Source organism: Simochromis diagramma, unplaced genomic scaffold (genome assembly GCF_900408965.1).
Source record: "Simochromis diagramma unplaced genomic scaffold, fSimDia1.1 OVJJ01000545.1, whole genome shotgun sequence".
NCBI lineage: Eukaryota > Metazoa > Chordata > Actinopteri > Cichliformes > Cichlidae > Simochromis > Simochromis diagramma.
The window spans coordinates 4,585,807-4,605,408 of record NW_024387371.1 but is presented as its reverse complement, the minus strand read 5'-3'; the positions used below and the strand labels follow the sequence as shown (position 1 = coordinate 4,605,408).

The 19,602-nt window shown below is 40.7% G+C and overlaps 1 protein-coding gene across 1 annotated transcript in view; it reads right to left on the bottom strand.

Moving 5' to 3' along the window:
* LOC120719039 (adenylate cyclase type 6-like) overlaps positions 1–19,602 on the bottom strand; it is a 51,306-nt gene that overhangs the window by 3,179 nt on the left and 28,525 nt on the right. The window contains exons 4-23 of the mRNA XM_040007892.1: positions 14,460–14,609; positions 12,712–12,833; positions 11,941–12,052; positions 11,588–11,715; positions 11,296–11,454; positions 10,660–10,801; positions 7,807–7,935; positions 7,681–7,709; positions 7,448–7,595; positions 7,242–7,339; positions 3,712–3,799; positions 3,497–3,613; positions 3,254–3,406; positions 2,962–3,137; positions 2,689–2,709; positions 2,309–2,338; positions 1,987–2,119; positions 1,528–1,791; positions 1,236–1,440; positions 1,015–1,139 (exon numbers count right to left, since the gene is read on the bottom strand). Of these exons, the coding sequence (XP_039863826.1) occupies positions 1,015–1,139; positions 1,236–1,440; positions 1,528–1,791; positions 1,987–2,119; positions 2,309–2,338; positions 2,689–2,709; positions 2,962–3,137; positions 3,254–3,406; positions 3,497–3,613; positions 3,712–3,799; positions 7,242–7,339; positions 7,448–7,595; positions 7,681–7,709; positions 7,807–7,935; positions 10,660–10,801; positions 11,296–11,454; positions 11,588–11,715; positions 11,941–12,052; positions 12,712–12,833; positions 14,460–14,609 (2,529 nt within the window). The remainder of the gene's footprint in view (positions 1–1,014; positions 1,140–1,235; positions 1,441–1,527; positions 1,792–1,986; positions 2,120–2,308; positions 2,339–2,688; positions 2,710–2,961; positions 3,138–3,253; positions 3,407–3,496; positions 3,614–3,711; positions 3,800–7,241; positions 7,340–7,447; positions 7,596–7,680; positions 7,710–7,806; positions 7,936–10,659; positions 10,802–11,295; positions 11,455–11,587; positions 11,716–11,940; positions 12,053–12,711; positions 12,834–14,459; positions 14,610–19,602) is intronic.

Below are 19,602 nucleotides of genomic sequence, written 5' to 3'. Positions count from 1 at the left end.
ACGTGAAATGTTGAAACTGAGATATTTGAGGCCTGCTTTGTTGGTTTTTTGGGGTTTTTTTTTAAATTATATTCTGGTTTTGTTTTGTTTTTCACATTTAAGACAGTGTCTCAGCTTCCGCTAATAGATAAAAGTTTTAAAACAAATTTTATCTCACTGTTTACAACTTTACAATGCTAGCAGTAGCTTTTGCCAGTTTTTAGGGGGGGAAATCCACTGTCCACAAACACTTCAGCACTAAACTGAAGAGAGACACAGTAAGCAAAAGGCTGCGGAGTTTAGAGAAGCACTCAGCAACTAAAAAGCTCAATATCTGCTCAATAAATTTCTCTCAGAAAAAAATGCAAATAGTAAGCTGCTTTGAGTTCCAATTTTTATTTGACTAATGTTAGTTTTGTGAGTTTTTACTTCTTTATTCTTCTAGTATACTGTGATCTTTAATATCATGATATCGAGTCTCTTGCTGTTACTTTACTCTTTCAGTTCTGTGATCTTGTGTTCTTGTTTGAGCCTCGTCTATTGTCTATTGTTTGCATAGTAGTCTTGTTCCCTGCGTTGTGCCTCCCTCAGTCTCATTTCTGCGTTTACGCTTTGTTCCCTTTGTGTTCATGTAGGTCTCTTACATTCTGCTAAGTGCTTGTATTCATATCTCTATTGGTCTTCTTTGGTTATTTCTTATTTTACTTTGAAGTTTTGGTTTCTTTTACTTCCTGTTTGTCCTCTGTGTATAAATAGTCCTGCATGTGTCCTGTATTTGTTACTTATGTGCAGTCCTGCGTTTTTTATTGCTTTAAATTTTTGTTTTTGTTCTGTTTTCATCTTTGTTTCTATATTATTTCATTTCAGTATTAAAGCACACCTGGACATCTTATCTCTAAAGTGTTTTTATTTCACATTTCTACAGCAATCTATAAATGTGCAGATATAAAATATTACCATCAAATCCACCCAGTGATATTCGATTGCTCCCTAATTACCTATCCGGGCTGATTTTATTAGTTACAAGAAACCTACCTGTATGCAGTCAGGTACACCTGTGCTATCCATACGACTGGCCACATTGACTGTGTTTCCCCAGATATCATATTGAGGTTTCCGTGCTCCAATAACCCCCGCAACCACCGGCCCAATGTTCAGACCTGTCAATTCAAGACAAAAACCAAAAAAAAGTTAAACTGCACCAACAAAACCAGCAATGTATAACCACCGTGTTTCCTCCTCTAACTTCCTCTTACCTATCTTCATCTGGAAGTTGTTGAAGGAATGCTCGTTGATATATTTCATCTGCTCTCTCAGTCTCATGGCATAGTCAGCTAGTGCAGTAATATGGGAACGGCCTTCTTTGTCATAGGTGGAGTCGTTCAGACCTGACGCTGCCATGTAGGTGGAACCGATGGTCTTGATCTTCTCTAGCTGCCTGTACTTCTCCTCACTGATGATCTGAGAAGTAAGGAGATCACAGATGGTGACTGCACCTGAGAAACAAATGACGATCACACGCGGCCTTCCGAGACAGGCTGAGTTTACCTCGTCAAAGTCTGCGATGATCTCGTTAAGCAGCCGGAGGCATTCTACTCCCTCATTATTGGCCTCCAGCTCCACGTAGAACTCGGAGAAGTTGCTGATGGAGGCGAACATGACGGCTACACACTCACAGGACTGGTAATACAGCTCGTCGTTACGCCGCTCACGTGCCAGGAAGTGAGCAGCTACGTCCTTCGGTAGGATATTATGGAGGAGGCGACGATTGTAGGCTTGCAGCTCCTCCATCTCCTCCTTCTCCTCTGTGGCCTGGAAATAGAGGTTATTTATTAACTAAATCAGCTCTTATAGACACAGTGATATAATAATATAATAATTAATTTCAATTAACCATACAACAGCTCTATCAACTTTTTACTCATGGACATGTTTGAGGTATTAATGGAAGATCTTTTAGGTTAACATTGTCAGGTGGCGCCCTCTAGCGGACCCTGATGTCCATACCTGTAATTTCCACAGGAAGTCGAGGCGTGCAGTAGATTCAACCTGTTGGGCGTGCAGGTACAGTGCCAGGACAAAAACTGTGAGGATCACTGGAGTCATGACCCTCAGGGACACTTTGGTCACAACAAACGAGCTGCGGAGAGAATGACAAGCAGTGAGATTAAAGAAAGACTACAAAAAAACATTAAACAGAGAAGGAAACAAGCAAAAGATCGACAAGAAAATAACATTTAAAGAAAGGTGATGTTTAAAATTGGGCAAAATACATTATAGTAACTGAACAAGATGCAAAAATTAAAAGTAACATTGAATGTAGGCTTACCACTGGTTTGTAGTTTCATTGAAACTGGGCCTTAAATTAAAAAAAAAAAACAACTTTTAGTCAGTAGTAATAAATCATTTAAAATGATGATGCAAGAGATATTTACATCAGCAGTCTAAGGATTTGATTTTGATATCAATTTATTTCATGCTACATATTTGCAGCTAAGGTATAAATGAAAGTAGATTTTTAGAAAGAGACAATGAAACATGTTTTAAACTGTGGATTTCAATCTAATGGAATATGTATGTATAGAAGTGAAGTGAAGGAATTAAAAGCTAAATCCACAAACCGTACTTTTTTGTTTGTGTTCTGACCAAAAATTTCAATGACAAAGGTTTAAATGCAAAAACATCAATAATAATAAAAAAAAAACTTACCACTGAGTTTCATTTAAATCACTAAAAACAGACAGAAAGATTCAAATATATTAATAAAATGCACAAACTTGATTTTACTGTTGCACATGCTCAAATTCATGAGTAAACAGAAGCAAAATCTATGAAAGAGCAAATAAGGGTATTTTAAGTATTTTGATTTATCCTTAAATTACTGAAAATAAAAATCTTCCATTCCCTTTCATCCCTTAAATTATCAGTACAAATGGAGTAAACCCTCTCGGTGACTTGTAATTTCACACTTGTTTCACTTACATGGCATTGGAGGTGACAAAGAGGTCTGCATTGTCAAACAGTGCTACTTGTGGCCACTCCACCAGCAGCAGGAAGGTGAGCTGGATGAGCAGCATGAGGGCCAGCTTCCCTATGCTGCTGATCTGCAGGAACACGGAGCAGGCCAGCAGCGTCAGCAGCACGCTGTAGCTGAAATACTGACACAAACAGGAGGCAGCGGCGTCACAAGCACGCATCATCGACGATAGGTGTCAGGAAAACACAAACGCAAATCTGAGACTCTCCTTTTAAAGCGTGTGGACCGTTTGCTCACCTCAGGAAAGGGGCAGGAGGGGCCTCGGCTGGGGCAGATCTCTAGACCCCCCTCGACGGACACATTCAAGCTGCGGATCAGACAGGGAGTCACCGCAGAGGTGTTCAGCTTCTCAGCGACGCATTCAGCCAAACCCGTGGTGTCGCAGGCAAACTGCATGAAAGTGAAGCAGCACGACTTCAAACAATGTCGCACAAAGTTAGCAGATGCGCTTAATTTGTTTAGCGATAACTTTGATCTCACCATATTAACGAAGGCAGAGATAAAGACGAGGATAATGGAGAATACTCCGACCAGCGTGCTGTTGGTGCGAGACTGGACAATCTTCTTCGAGACAGTCTGCATCGCAGCTGGAAAAATCTGCGAGCGGAAATGATGAACATGTTAAATACACGGTGAAGGCAAGAAAAAGAAAATGAGCGCAACATTTGGTATGGAGTCCAGGTGACCTGCTCTACCTTGATGCAAGAGTATATGGCACAGATGAAGAGGATGTTGGCGAGTATGATGAAGATACTGATGTAGATTCCCAGCATGACTGGGGTGCTGCGGGAAAGAATAGAGAACACAGATTATAAAAGGACATTTAGGATTTTGTTTTACAATCATCATTATTATTATCTAAATCAGTTAAATTTCAGAAAATTACCCAGTTTATTTTTGGCATTTCATTTTCAAGGAAGAACCTTGAAAGACCCTTAAGGTTTTTCACAATATCAACATTTTTTAAAACAGTTTTTTTTTAAAAAAACCAATCAATCTAAATATATTTATACCAAAAAATCATGGTCTAAAACAGCGGTCCCTAACCACTGGGCCACAGACCGGTACCAGTCCGTGAATCGCTTGGTACAGGGCCGCAAGAGTTGAGGCTTGGGTGTGAAATTTATGGTTTTCGGGGTTTTTATTGGTTTTTAGTGTTATTTTTTAAATGTTTTTATCGTTAACGCTGTTTCCCCGGGAGTTTTCCTGTGTGTTATGAATAAATCTTCTTTTTTGGGGCTATCGGCACTGGTTTTATTTTGTTGTATTTATGCGCGGCACCTTAAAGGCCGGTCCGTGAAAATATTGTCGGACATAAATCGGTCCATGGCGCAAAAAAGGTTGGGGACCGCTGGTCTAAAATGAGCGTGGGGGCTTTAATCCATATTTGTGAACATCTGGAAAAGCCCAGCAGCATGACAGCCTGTAACTCTAAGGAGGTAGGATAACTGAAAGTGTACAACCAGTGAGTTCCTCATCAGTTCTTATTAGTCACTAAAGTGGGCGGAGCAACCCTCGGGCAGGTTCAGTTCACCAACATGTGCAACATGTCGTTCAATCACGTTTTACTGGAACGGTGTGCATCAGTGGGGAAAGGTCAGACCAGCAGTCAGTTACACATCAGGAGTGATGTGTATAATAAACTGCACTCAATCAGCTGACAACAGGGGGCTCAAAGGTGACACAACTTGGACATAAAAGTGGATTTCAGGAGGAAACGTTGTTGCACTGTGAAGGTTTATATTGTCAAAACACATTGGGAGCTTAATAGGGGTGCAACGATATTCGTATCGATATTGAACCGTTCGATACAGTGCTTTCGGTTCGGTACGCATATGTATCGAACAATACAAAATTTGTAATTTATTTTATCAACTTTCCTTCTGACGATGCTGTCTGTGTTGAGCGCTCAGTGAATCTGCGTTCGACTACTCCGCCTAGGCTGCACTGTCGAGCGCAGATCCACTGAGCGTTCAACACAGACAGCATCGTCAGAAGGAAGACCGCAGGGCAAGCTAGCGAGACAGAAGTTAAGCTCTCCTTGCAACATGGCAAATTGAACCTCCCCCACCCTCATTCAGATCTGGCGTTTGGAATTATTTTGGTCATGGACTAAAGTAAAACAGTATGTTGGATGTGCCACGCAATGCTCAATTACATGGGTGGGAACTAGTGTGTTAGCGCAGTTAGCTCGTTAACGTGTTGGCCGTCTAGCCCCACACACGGGCGATCAGGGGTAGCTCGTTAACGGAGATTTGCCGTGTTGTGGCGTTAAGGTCATTTCAACGAGATTAACGCTGAGAGCACTAGTGGGAACACAACGAATATGACTGCACATTTATGCCGACATCATCCTAGTGCAAAGACAAGTGGAAGCAGACAAAAACAACAAGCATGCATGCTACAAACTTTACCCGAGTCATTTAGACAGCCGTTAGCACATGATTCTCCTTATGGGGACCTGATATGTTTAATATTGTGGCGAGCTCAGACAAGGAGGAGACGGAGGTATCGTTTGGTCTTGCTTCCCGTGAGCTAGCCAGGGAGCACAGCCGTTTATTGACATCTGCAGAAGAACACTGCCGCTAGCTAACTGCTCAGCGTGGCAACCGCACAGCAACAACAACACACAGAGCGCCCTCTGACCCCGGAAAGACACACCGTCGCAGCGAGAAGGCGTCACCCGTCACTATGGCAACATAAACAAAACATAACTGTACAAACAGAACCCCGAACAGCCCTGACCCGCTACATAGTCCCCACCTAAGGGGTCAGTCGTCCCCGACGATCCCATTACCCCACACAAAGTCCTGCAAATGTCCAGGTGCCTTCTTTTGGCGCACCGGCCGGTCACGACCGGCGGGGGAAAAGTCACTCGGGTCAGAACATGGGGTGCCACCATCATCCCACTTCTGACACCAATGTGGCGAGCTCAGACGAGGAGGAGACGGAGGTGTCGTTTAGTCTTGCTTCCCGTGAGCTAGCCAGGGAGCACAGCCGTTTATTGACATCTGCAGAAGAACACTGCCGCTAGCTAACTGCTCAGCGCGGCAACCGCACAGCAACAACAACAACAACACACAGGGCGCCCTCTGACCCCGGAAGGACACACCGTCGCAGCGAGAGGGCGTCACCCGTCACTATGGCAACATAAACAAAACATAACTACAAACAGAACCCCGAACAGCCCTGACCCGGTACAATATGCTGCTGAGAATATAGCCCAGAAGAAGGGTATAGTATAGCTTTTATTTTGGAAAGAGCCATTTCTCTGTAATAAACTATCTTTTTCAAAGATGAGTGATTCCTCAATCAGATATATTTATTTTTTTAATTACTTTTGTTTCAGCAACATTAAATTTAAAAACTGTACTTTTGAGTTAAAATATATATTTATAATTTTAATAAATGACAAATTAAAAAGGCATGAACATTTTTTTTGTATCGAAAAAATATCGAACCGTGGCACCAAAGTATCGAACCGAACCGAACCGTGAATTTTGTGTATCGTTGCACCCCTAGAGCTTAAACACTTTGGCATGAGAAAAAGCTAGATATTTCAGAAATAAAGATGAAATTATGAAAACTTTTTCATAATGAAGCCTTAGAATTTCTACATTAGCTGCAACAGTTTGGTCTTTATGCTGAAACCGACAACATTTCGCCATCTTTAACCATGGCATTTAATTTCTCTTTGATATTTGGGCTGATTGGGACCTCATGAATGTAAAAACAAATAGTTTTTTTACAAGATTTTTGTTTCTGAGAAAAATGAGATCCATAAATGAGGACATTCGTTTTCATTTTTGATCGAGCAGTGGCAATATCATGTGCTTGTACATGAATATCAGGCCCTTGTAGAGCAAAATTTTGTATTTTGGTCTAGGCAACCCAAAATGTGACGTCCACATATGTGGACGCCAGGTCCTAGGAGGTTAAAGTCAAAATACGAACGAGATCAGATCTCATAAATAACATCAGCATGTTTGTTTTTGTTTTTTGTTAATAACTTAAAATGTTTTACATCATTGGGATTGTGAGATTTTTTTTCTTTTAATCAATCTTATCTGTAAAAGGACAGATAAATCATTTCAGCTGTGACTCATGCAAAGGTACTCTCACAGAAACCAAGAATAGCTACAAATTAGCCTAACGGGTCCCCTTGATGGGGTTATACACATAAGCATTCGCAGTAGAGCATTATGGGAATGGGTAAAATACTCACTGTGGAAAAATAACAATCTGTATGAAGGATATGAAGCAGAATACCAGCAGAGTACAGGCAACATAGCCTCCAAAACGATCGTCCACCTTCTTGGAATACTGCACAAAAAAAAGAAGAAATCAGAAATAATAGGAGTAGACTTTTCCACACATGGTTGATATTTAAGATAAAGAGCTTTAGCAATAATGAGGCATCACAGTTTTAACCTTTTTCTCCAGACTGGAAGTCTGGAAGGTGAGTAGAAACTTCTTAACGTGGTCTTTTCTTAGCTGGTCGATGCTGCGAGCGTCAATGGCCCGTCCCAGAAACTCATCCACCTCGTCCTCTGGGTTCATGGCTTCCTGAACGCCACGGCTGCAAAAAGAAGAGGCACAGACTGAGCAGGCGATAACAGGGGTAACCCAATCAGGCAAAGCGGTGCGTCAGAGTCCGTGCTTACTTGTCTTTACTGGAGGTTTCATCAATCCCCTGGAGAAGAAAGAGAGCAGACAAAATTATGGTTCTGGCAGAAAAGCTGCAGCGCCGCTCTGTCGCTGTGAAGCAGCGCGTCGATGTCGAGTCTCACCATTTGTCTGAAGACTTTGGAGTCTTTGGTCCTGGTGAAGGTTCTGTCGGGAACCCAGCGTGGCATCAGCCCCTCATTAGAGTTGGCTCTTGTCCGCTGCATCTTCGCCATCATCGCCTTCTCCTCCTTCTGCTCGGAGAGAACAACACAAAGGCTTGACCAACTGTTCTCGTGCAACACAACATGGAGAACGACAAAACGTGTGACTGAGGGTTTGTTTAAATTCTGGCTTTCAATTTTCCCACGAGGCAGCTCGGGATCTTCAAGAGGACTTCATTCACAAATTATGCTTTTTCAGCTCTGTTTCCTTCAATAACTATTACATCTTCACTATCTGTTATATCGCCAATGTGCTTCAATACCTTTGTACTTTAAAGTAGTTCAGAAATATAAAATCATTTGAAATGAATCATTTTATTAAGCACTTCATTTTTTATTTTGCCAGCACAACTGGGAAAAATAATTAACATTCTACTGTTAAGATAAGTAACCTGCTCTTACACAAAACTCTTATCTGATGATTTATGTTATAATAATAAATGCTTTATAACAGGTATGATGACTCGGTGATTAGCCGTGTCGCCTCACAGCGAGAAGGTTCTGGGTTTCAAACCATCGTTTGCATGTTCTCTCCCCTGGTACTCTGTCTTCCTCTCACGGTCTGAGGACACCATAGGAGCCTAAATGCATTTTTATAATTAATGGAATTGTGTTTATTTCATATTCATTGTTTCCAATGTAATATGTTAATACTTTTTAAATTGGCAAGACTTCATTGTTTTAAGCAAAAGTGAATATTCATGTTCAAAATAGGATTTACAGAGATGCAGGTTAGCTTCACTGGCAAATCTAAATTGATTGTAGGTGTGAATGCAAGCGTAACTGGTAGACTGTCTCTGTTTTCGCCCTGCGACAGACTGGTGGGTGTATCCTGCCTCTTGCCATAAGACCGCTGGCACAGCCTCCAGTCCACCATGATCTTAGGTTGGATAAATGGAAGAAAGTGGACGGATGTATTCCTGTGCTCATGAATACAATGTGGAAAGAGGAGAAGCTGAAAGTAGGCGTTTGGTGAAGGGACGTGTTTGTTTGCGCCTTTTGATTTTGAGACTATAGATATCAGGGGAAATCCAAACTGTGGTCATATTTAATTGTGTTCTTTTTTTGTATAATGTTTCATCTTATCAAGCTATTTTGTCCTTTCTTATTGTATTTTGCTCAATTTGAGCTGTTTTACAGGTTATGTAATGTTTTAGCCAGAATTCCCCACTATATTTTATCCTGTCATCTTACATGTTCCTCTTGGATTAGCGGGAGGATTTTCCTTTTTTTTTTTTCCAAAGAGGTTGCTGTTTTTCCAGCTGCTGTATTTCCTGGATTATATTTCATATTTCAGCAACACCTGAAGCAACACACTCCCACCAACCCTTCTTTTGGCTTTAGAAGACAGGCCTGTTTTCTTTGGACTGATCGCCTGCTAAAGCAACAAAACTCCCAGTTTGTCAGTGGAATGGTATTCACACTGTATCTATTAAATCTATCTGGTCAAATTATCCCCTTAACATTCATAACTTTCATCAGACTTTCTGAAAACCTTGCCATTTAGACAAGCAGATGATTTTTTTACTCTTGAAGTTATTTTCATGGAATTAGTTAACAAACTCAGAGCCAATATCGAACGTTGGAGAGTGCTGCCTTTAACTATGACTGTCAGGGTGAACCCTATTAAAATGGTGAGTTTACTGACTTTACTACTTTACCTACTTGTGGCTACAAGTCACACTGAAAGTCTACACAAGTCCACTAGGGTGGGAGGCCTTGGGCTTCTTCTTCCTGAGACTCTACTACTGGGCAGCCAATTTAGGAGCCTTTGTTTATTGGAAGTGCATAGACCAATCCAGTGATGCAAGCAATGAAGATATCCCCCTGTGGGTACTCCTTGAGACCTCAGTTGTTAAAAATGCATCCTCTTACTCTGTTATTCTCCAGCGCTGCAATCACAGACAGGCTCCTAGTGTCTCCTTACATGTCCCACTATGGCATAACCATTCTTTTATGCCTGCTCAGCTGGATGAGGTGTTAGATGCAGGTAGATGCAGACTGTGACTCTGGCAGATGTGTTACGGACGAGCATCATTTCCTTTGTACCAAATACGGTCTTCCAAATGAGCATTTATTACACATTACTCATTACTTTTTTTCTCATTTTTCTCATTTTCTTACTCGTTACTTTACTTTCTTGTTACTCTGTGAAATCCCTGTCATGTTGACACATAAATAAACAAATAAAGAACCTTGAACCTTGAACATATACAGTACGACTCTTCTTTTAGTATTTATTTTTTGGCCGTACGCGACTGGCATGTTCTCCAGATGGACTGGACCATAGCTTGGTGATTTTTTGATGCTCCATAGAAACCTTTAAGTCTAAATCTCCATATACCTTTGCATATTAAATTAAGGTGGTGTTATTTGTTATACAGATGGAAGAAATGCATAAGTATAAAACAGATATTCAGGGTAGATCTAACAGGAGATGGGGGCCTTGTCTTCAGCCATACCAAATGAACTGTCACAAGCAGTGACCTCCAAATTTTCCTCAAACCAATAGGATGTTGAATTTTGTTTATTTATTTTATTTATGTTCTTGATTCTGTTTTCTTAATGGCAATACTGTCATGGCAGTCATCTGATCTCTATGCATATTTTTAGTGTGTGGCGACCTTTTTGTTGGTCCCTTTCTGGTGGGGTTTTTTTTTTCAGGTTCGGCTAGAAAACTCTGACCAATGTCTCAATTTGTGAAGATTTCCCCGCCTACACCTCTTATATTTGTGTGTATGTTTGTGTACTGACCCGTTTTTGGCTGCAGCCAAGGACCAGGAATGTCTCAATGCTGTTCTCCTTCAGATACGCATTCCTCTCACCTCCAAAACCTGGCTCCACCTCATAGTCCCCATTCAGATACTGCAACGTGGCCTTTGTGATGTGGATCCGCCTGGCAGGGACGAAAAGACCAGGAAGTGGCTTTATGTGGGGTGTTTATTTTTTTTTTGTTTTTCACATTAAAGGCATACACAGGGGGACAGCAGGCATATATTAATAGCTCCAGAACTGCTGCTGAACATAAGTCAGGAACATGTTAGAAATGAATGAAACAATTTCTTTTAATTTGTTGCAAAACAACGTTCAAGAGCGCAGAAAGCTTTTCAAGTCAAGTCTCAAAATGGCCTTATCACTTGTACTTCTTGAAGTTCAAATATGATATTTTCATAACAGGAGAGCTTTTAACAACCTCCGACATCAGTACGAACTGTACCACCACGGAAAAATATGAATTCCAGACAGCAACAAATTATTTTTGAAGCAGTAGCAATTTAAAAACATCAAAACAAAGGGCAAAAAAATGATCGCAGTAAGTGGCCGTGCATTTGGAGTTCTTAAAACACTGTGATAGTTTTTACAAACTGTAAACGCTTCTCTCGCTCTCACCCTGCTTTGCCTCCCGCCTCCATGTGATTGGCCAGCGTGACATCATTGGACCACACATCAAACTGCCACTTCCTGAGTCCCAGCACGCCGCAGTGCACACGGCCACTGTGAATGCCGACGCGCATGTTAACGTTGACCCCTGTCACCTCACGCACCAGCCTGGAAAACAGAAACACACACACACAGACACACACGAGTGTCTCATCAGCAGTGGGAGGAATATGCAAAACACTGTAAACAACGCAGAAACAAACACCACATACAGGTGCATGTATACACCGTTTTTACTCACGAGATGGCCTCTATCATGTCAACACCCATCTCCACGCAGCAGTGGGCGTGGTCAGCCCGGGGTTCAGGCAGCCCGGACACGCAGTAGTAACAATCACCCAGAATTTTAATACGGAGACAATGATTCTCCTGAGGAAGAAAAGACAACAGGACAAGATAAAAATATAAATAAAAACACACATCCATACAGGAAGCACTTCATACTTCTCACCTGCTTTTAAACTTAAAACAAAGAAACACAAGAAACAGCAAAGGATAAAAAAAAAAAATCCACTATCAACACTCTAAAACAACCCCTTAAACTGCCAAACTATCCCTTTTAGAAACAGACACAAGTAATGGAAGACTGCTTACCGACGCCAGTTTGTCAAAACGGGCAAAGAGCTCGTTTAGTGTCATGACCAGCTCCTGAGCCGTGCACTGAGATGCCAGGCTGGTGAAACCCTCGATGTCTGCAAACAGAATACTGAGGACGAGATGAAGAGGAGCAAAAACAAAACACAGTTAATCCTCGATCATGAGAGATAAAAACCTACGAAGCTGATTCAGTTTGATTTAGCTACACCTCAGCGATATACTATCGCATTATGTTACTATCAGGGCAGATGACCTTGAGAGAGGAAGGGTGTTTGACCTTAAAGCATGTGTGTGTGCGTGTGTGCGTGTGTGTGTGAGGGACCGAGTGCACCGTGTTTGCTCAGTGCTGTAATTGAATGTGTGCTGAAGCTTTCCATCTTTGGGGATTATCTTATCTTGGCTGCTGGTGATTAAGTATTCCCTCACTAGTGTTAATTAGCCTCCACTCTGCCAAACCACTCTACCGTCTTCTGACTCTGTGAGCGCGCTCAAACATGTGTGTGTTTTTGTGTTTATGTGTGCACCAATGTGAGTTAGCCATTCTTAGGATGAATTTATGGTATGATTTTGTTTATTTTCTCTTCATTTTATGGGATTAACAAAATCCTAACAGGCTTTTTAATGCTTTACAATGTCACATGTTTTTCAGTGTATCATGATATGACCTCTCTTACAACAATTATAGAAAAGAAAGACGATTTAGTAGCTAAAATCTGAATTCATGGGTTAAATGTTACGTTAGGCGTTGAGGCCACACGCCCGGCTGACCTGACATTGTCGTGTTTCTGGATATAGATCTTATGAAACATCATGTCTTCCTTCTTGGCATTGATGTCAGCCTTCATCTCCATGGCAACATGCCTCGGCAACACTGAAAGCAACAGACGTTCCTGGAAATCGCAAAAAATAAACAAGGAAATGCAGATCTTGTCAGTCACAATTTTGTGGTTACATTTCTATATATGTGTTTGTGCCTGTGTTCTTATTATCCCATTATTTACAGAGACATTTAGAACTCATATCTTAGAGTGAGTAGCTCTGTGTGTTTGTGCTGTGGTAGAAGTCCAGATTTAGGCAGACAGGACGTGTTTTTTCTGATTTGTCTAACAAGTGTTGTCAGTGCATCCAGAGCCTGATATGCTGCACTTTTCTGCGCCCCAGATGTTATCCTTAAACTATCAAAAATAAAAGGGTGCCCTTTCCTTTCATTATCATGAACATGTCGGCATTTTTCTTTCCATCGTTCACGGAGGAACATCCTGTCAGCAGCTGAAAATACTTATCCTATCCATTTGAGAGACAAAAATATGCTTTTTAGTCCTCTGGATTCAGTAGCATGAGCTAAAAACTACATTTGTTTGAGGAAGTTACTTATTTCATTAATTCAGTTTGTCTGTTGGCAGGAGAACACAAAGATTAATGGACAGATTTGCATTGAGTTTTGCTAGTGAAATTTTTCCCAAGTTAGAAGTGAATCATTTGATTAGCCTTAGACAGATATACATAAATTTCTTTATATAGTTTTATATAAAGATGTCTTTTGTAGGACCCAGGATTCTGTCGGAGCACCACACAGGAAATGGATGTCAGCACTGAGCGTGTATTTATTGATACCCTGTTTTCTGGGTTGGTCTATTGATGCTGATCTCATATGCCTGTTGCTTCATTTTATGGACACTGTGCTGTGAGATGGTGCTAATTCTTGGGTTTAGAATAAAACAGCCACTAGAATGTACCGCTGTCATGCCTTTATAGTCTATTGCTTGTTATGCCTCTCTTCAGCCCTCCTCCATTGTTGATAAAGCCTTGGCTGGCTTAAGAGGGCCTCAACTTCCTGCTACATCTCATCATACTCTTCGCTCAAATGTTATTCATGCTATGAGTGAATTTAAAGCCATTTATTTATTTAAACATAACAACTGTTTCAAACAACTTTTGTGTCAATCTCTAGTTTTTGTTGCTGCTTCATACTGAACCACATATAGTTCACTTTAACTGACATACATCTTTACAAAAAGAAGAAATAAATGGACTGTGCAGGCTGTACGCTTTCAGAAAGAGTCAAAACATCACTGCTTTCAATGATGAAACTGTTTGAGTATGGTGGTGTTGGTGACGAGCCCTCCTCCACACCAAAAGAGCTCATCAACAGCCAAACCAGGAATCAGCAAAGGTTCACATGCAGGTATATGTACTCATAAATGTACTCGTGTACATCTGATGTTCTTTTTCTTGGAGGACGTGCTTGTGTAAGTGATACTGTTCCAAGTAAAATGAGGGTGTTATATAGAATGTAGATAAACTCCTGACAATAAAAACGAGTGAAAGGTGTTTCCAGCGTCTTGGAGAAAGCAACCACCATGAATTAGGAGTCTCGCTAAATGTTGCAACATCAAGATCAAAAAGATAGAACATTTATGTTCATTTCTAGTCATTAAACACTGACACTGCAGAGAGACTCTTTGTGTTCTGTTGCAAATAAGTGCTGGGAGATAGAATTGTGTGTGCAGGTTTACCTGTTGTTGATTCTCCCTCTGCAGATGAAGCCGGGCCTGAATGTATCCTCTGGTCTCCTGGAAGGCTTGTCTCTGGGAAACCTCGGCAGGATAGTGGGTACAGATGCCAATGATGTTGGTGCACAGGAAGATCAGGACATTAGCACTCACCTGGAGAGAGTGAATGGGGGGGAAAGAGATTATAAAGCATTAGAAAAGAAGAAGGAAGAGGAATAATCAAACATGCACTAGCAACGCAGCTTTTACTGCTAGAAAACGGTCTGTATTAGGTACTTTAATCTTTGTAACAGTAGCGGCAGTGATGCAAACAGACTCAGAGATACAGGTGTTCAACTTCACTTCCTTCCATAAAAGGACACAAAACGATAACTGATGGCAGGGTTTGTGTTACACTCATTGTAAGGGTGAAACTACGACACAAGCGGTGTGAGTTTCATTCTGCTGTTTACCTTTTTTGTCATTCTGACATTTCAGTTCTCTGTTTGTCTCAAGAGACTCAAGACTGTTTGTGCATTAAGGCGCCTTTACACTGTGGGCCGTGTGTGAGAGAAACTTGGTAAAATATTCCATCATCAGTCCAAAAATAAAAGTCCTAAATCACAGACGGCCGGTTTGAAGCTTTGCCGACCAAAATCGAGTCAAGACAGATGGTTTCCAGCAGGCTTCAGGAAGTAACAGAAACACTCACATCCTGTTAGAGCCAATGCTGATTTAATAAAATGCTGGCTGTTTTCTGTCAGCTATGGAGTCTGAAATAAACAGTAAAACAACAAATTAAAGTACTATAGAGGCAAATAATTCAAACAAAAAAAGCATGTTGTGTACTTTTCTCATGTTTGCTGCAGGACAGATAAAAACAGCAGGCCAAGTGCAACCACAGGACCTGAACAAAAACATTAACACATAGTTAAAAATCACATAGTTAAAAATCAAACGAAGCCAGAGCATCATGTTTCATTCTGGCTTCGCTTCACTAGCTACCTGTGCTTTTTAGAGTCATCTCTGACTTTACTTTACTTCACCCCTACACTCCTGTCCGAACTCTCGGGTCATGTGACCTAAGCAGAAGCTCAGGGGGGACAGAGCAGTCAATTGCTGCCCCGAGGTTATGGAATAAATTGCCTTTTTGCAGTTAGACGGTGACCAACCATGACCTAAAACTTGTCTTAAAACACAATTATACTTTCTTAGTATTGAGCTACTGCAATACAGAGATCTTACTTCTTTTTAGTGGATGGTGGTTGTTTTTAATCTGCTGCGGTGTGGCATGTGATCTGCATGTGATTGACTGTCAGGGCTACACACCTGTACAGCTATTGTTCTAAGATTCTTAGAAGTTCTTGTGCCCCTAAAGCCTCAGTAAAAACACCAACCTTCTTGTGATGGATGGTAAAACCCTCAATGTTTTTTGCAAGTAACAATAAACCGGTTGCCTCTGGGCGACCACTTTTTAGCTCAAATCAATTACACAGGTTTCCTGGTGGGACACAACCTGTCCCCTTTGTTGACCCCTTGGTTTGCCTGCACTAATTTTAGACAGACTGGTTGACTTTTTTTATTCCCAACATATGAATATAACAAAAATAACAAGATTGGCTAAGGGTTGAAATAATCAGTGTTTAGTTGATGACAATAGATTGCTTACACGATCACACAAAAACAATAGGAGTCCGTCTCTGCGCCTCATAGCTGGTGTATTCTGGTCCTATGTGAGAACGAGGTTTCAGAGCATGTCATTTTGCAGTTGAATCGTCAGTCTGCAGCAACTACATCGCTGTTTGTGGAGGAAGTTCAGAACTTCTGTTTCAGATGTTTAAGGTTCTGATTCGACTCTGAACGTAAGTACTTAAATCGAATTTCTGTGTATGTAGACGTTAACCGATTTGCTATTTTCACCAATCTGTCAGTTATTTGCAATATTATCACAAACAGATTGCATGTAACTACCAACTGAACCTCGTTCAATCACAAAATAATAGCAGATTGACTCCATCGTATCTTAGTCTTGACACATCAAAGTCCCTCTGAAGACAGCAGCTGACTGCAAGTTGTTGTAGACGTGCTCTTTAAAGACTCTTTAAAGGTGACAGGGTCACATATTAATGGTTGAAATAATTTTGGTTGTGTTGTGGTCTCCAAGCACCGTTTTCATTAGTGCGACTGTAGCATAAATAGATCACAAATGCTCATAGCGCAGATCACAGATGGAATATAGTCCATAAAATCTGTAATCTGTAACATAAATGCTCTGAGCAAATGCCTGCTGATTAGAGGTCTAAATGAAATCTAAGTGGTACTCTTCAACCTGGCCAATGGAAGCACACGTCTGTTTTTTTAACATAACATTTGATCGACAGTTTATTTGGTTGCGAAATGATTGCGATCAAACTGCTACACAGCAACCACTCTGCAGGTAAACAGACTAGTATTACTGGAATAAAGGAATCATTATGCTGTTCCTGTATGTCCACATTTAAATGATGTTTCTCATAATCGTGATCAGACTATTTGTATAAGCCTTTGGACAGTCAAAATCCAATCTCTGTACAGATGCCTGGAAAAGTCATCGTCTGCCACCATGTAACATTTATTAATAAACAGAATAAACGTTACATGGTGCAAATTCAGACCGAATATGAACTAGGACTTAAACAGATTAGAAGACTGCTTCTTCTGAATATTTATATTCATTTCATATATATTTATTTTTAAATAATTTCTCCAAAACTAGTAACACACACACACACAACCCCGTTCAGCTATCTTAGTGAGGACCTTCATTGACATAATGGTTTCCTTAGCCCCTTACCCTAACCATTAAAAATGAATGCCTAACCCTAACCCTTACCCTATACCTAACCATAACCTAATTGTAACCCTGACACTAAAACCACATTTTGAGCCTCTAAAAGGCCTTCAAACTTGTGAGGACCGGTGAGTGCGTCCTCACAAGATAGCTAGACAGGATTACACACACACACACACACACACACTTCCTGACAGGAAATGGTCCTGATTGTGGGATCTGTTGTCCCCTCTACCCCTCACAGCCCACTGACCACTTATTAATATTTGCAGCTTGGCTGTGTGCTGCTATCTTATTTTGAAGTGTTTGTGGTTTAAAGCGCTGCTGCCATGGGATAACCCCCAGTATCCAAAAAATAATAATACAAATGTGCCCAAACGCATCATGGGGATTGCTGCTGACCCCACATAAGGCCACTTCCTTCAGAGATGTGCTCTTGTTTACAACTTAAACGTGACGCCTCTCACGGTAGAGGATACACTTAGACAGTAACAAAGGTTGTCTGTGCACCAGAAGGAAACCCAGAGATGATACATCCTGCATCAAATATCAACAGGAGCAAAGAAACAGATTTCAGGCCTGTAAAGTGGAAACTTCAATCCAAAATATTTTGTCTGTGTTACCCAGCGGTTTTTAACACGGAAATCTGCTTTCCAGTCCTTCTGCATAGTGTCTTTCTGTCACCAAGTGTATCACACACTGACATCTTCTGGGTGGAAATGGAAATACACAGAGATACTTTGTGCTTTAGGTAATGCTTTAAACATACCTTAGAAACAAAAAAACAGACAAAACAAGACCATGAAAGAGCAAAGACAGAACTTTTCTTCAACTACGTAATAGTTATTTTACACTTACTTTGACCCTGTTCTTTATTTTATCTATGCAAACACATAAAAGATTCCTTATTAAAAGCTTGTTTAAAAACAAAACATAATAGAAGTCAGCAAACCTTTGTGCACTGTTAGGTATTTTTGGAAAACAGTTCAAGAATTTAGGCGCTCCTGAGTCCCGTGTTGTCATGGTCTCTGTTTTAATTGTTGGTTTTGTTGTTTCTTTGTGTTTTTATTTACTCCTGCCTTTTGTGTTGCTACCCCTCTGTCATTGACTTGAGTGTTTCAAGTCTCGGTGTTAGTCATTTTCCCTGCGAGAGGCTGGCGACCTGTTCGGGATTCACCCTGAACAGAGCCCTCAATTTGATAAGCAGAAGATAGATGGATGGATGGATGGATGGATGGATATTTTTGTAAATGATGGAAACTGTAAAACCACAACAAGACATTTAGTGTTATAAAGTTAAGATAAGGGTTAGAAGCCAGAAGCAGCCATTACTGAGGTTTGGAACGCTGACTTGGGGATCCAGAGACCTACCACCATGCTCTCTTAGACTAAAATTCATAAATACTATTGTGCTCAGTATAGTTGTTGATACTGACATCAGTACAGTCAGCTAAAATATTTTATATGCTGCAAGACCATCAGGAAATGATTTTCTGTTAGTGACATACAGAAAACAGGTTTCTGGACAGTGGTAAAGCTGTCGCTAATAGATTGTTACAGCCTCCACGTATCTAAAAACAAGACAGGCCCTGCAAAAACTGGAAAAAACATAACAAGATTTGGTTTAAAACCTATTTTTTCCAAACCCCGTGATGGACTAAAACAATTAATTATATTATGGTGAGCAAAATAAGAGCCAGACTTTGGATTTTATGTGATTTTATGTTACATAGAATAAGCCATGCAAGTACTGAAACAACCAAAATGTGCTGAAATCAAAGATCACTAGACTAGATAATGGTATTAACTGTGTGCATTTTACTTTATAGTCAGGTTTGGCATGCATGTCTCAGTGGATTGTTTCCCAATTCTTTGAAAGTCTGTATTCATCAGTGAGCACATATTATTGAAAGTAAATAGAGAGATTTTACATTACCTGACTTACAACAAGGCTAAGACTAGGTTAATGCTGTACAACGAGCACCTTAGGCCTGTCATAACACGTGGCTCGGTTTTGGAAATGCTGCTTCACAGCACGACGTGATTTAGAATTTGTTTGGTTACCGGACTCGGTAACCCAAAAGAGATTCTTGATCTCAAGACTTTCACTTGCTGGTTAAGTAAAGGTTAAAAGAGTCTGAAAACACATTTCTGCAAGAACTTGTTATCCTTTAATGTTAAGTAGTGCCTTTAGGGTGTCCGTTTAGCTCACTGAGTTGAGCAGGTGACCCATATGACGTAAGGCTTGGGTTTAAATCTGCCCCGAGGCCATTTACTCTGTGCCTTCCCTGTTCTGTCTCCTCTCCACTGTCCTAACACAATAACGTCTAAAAGCCC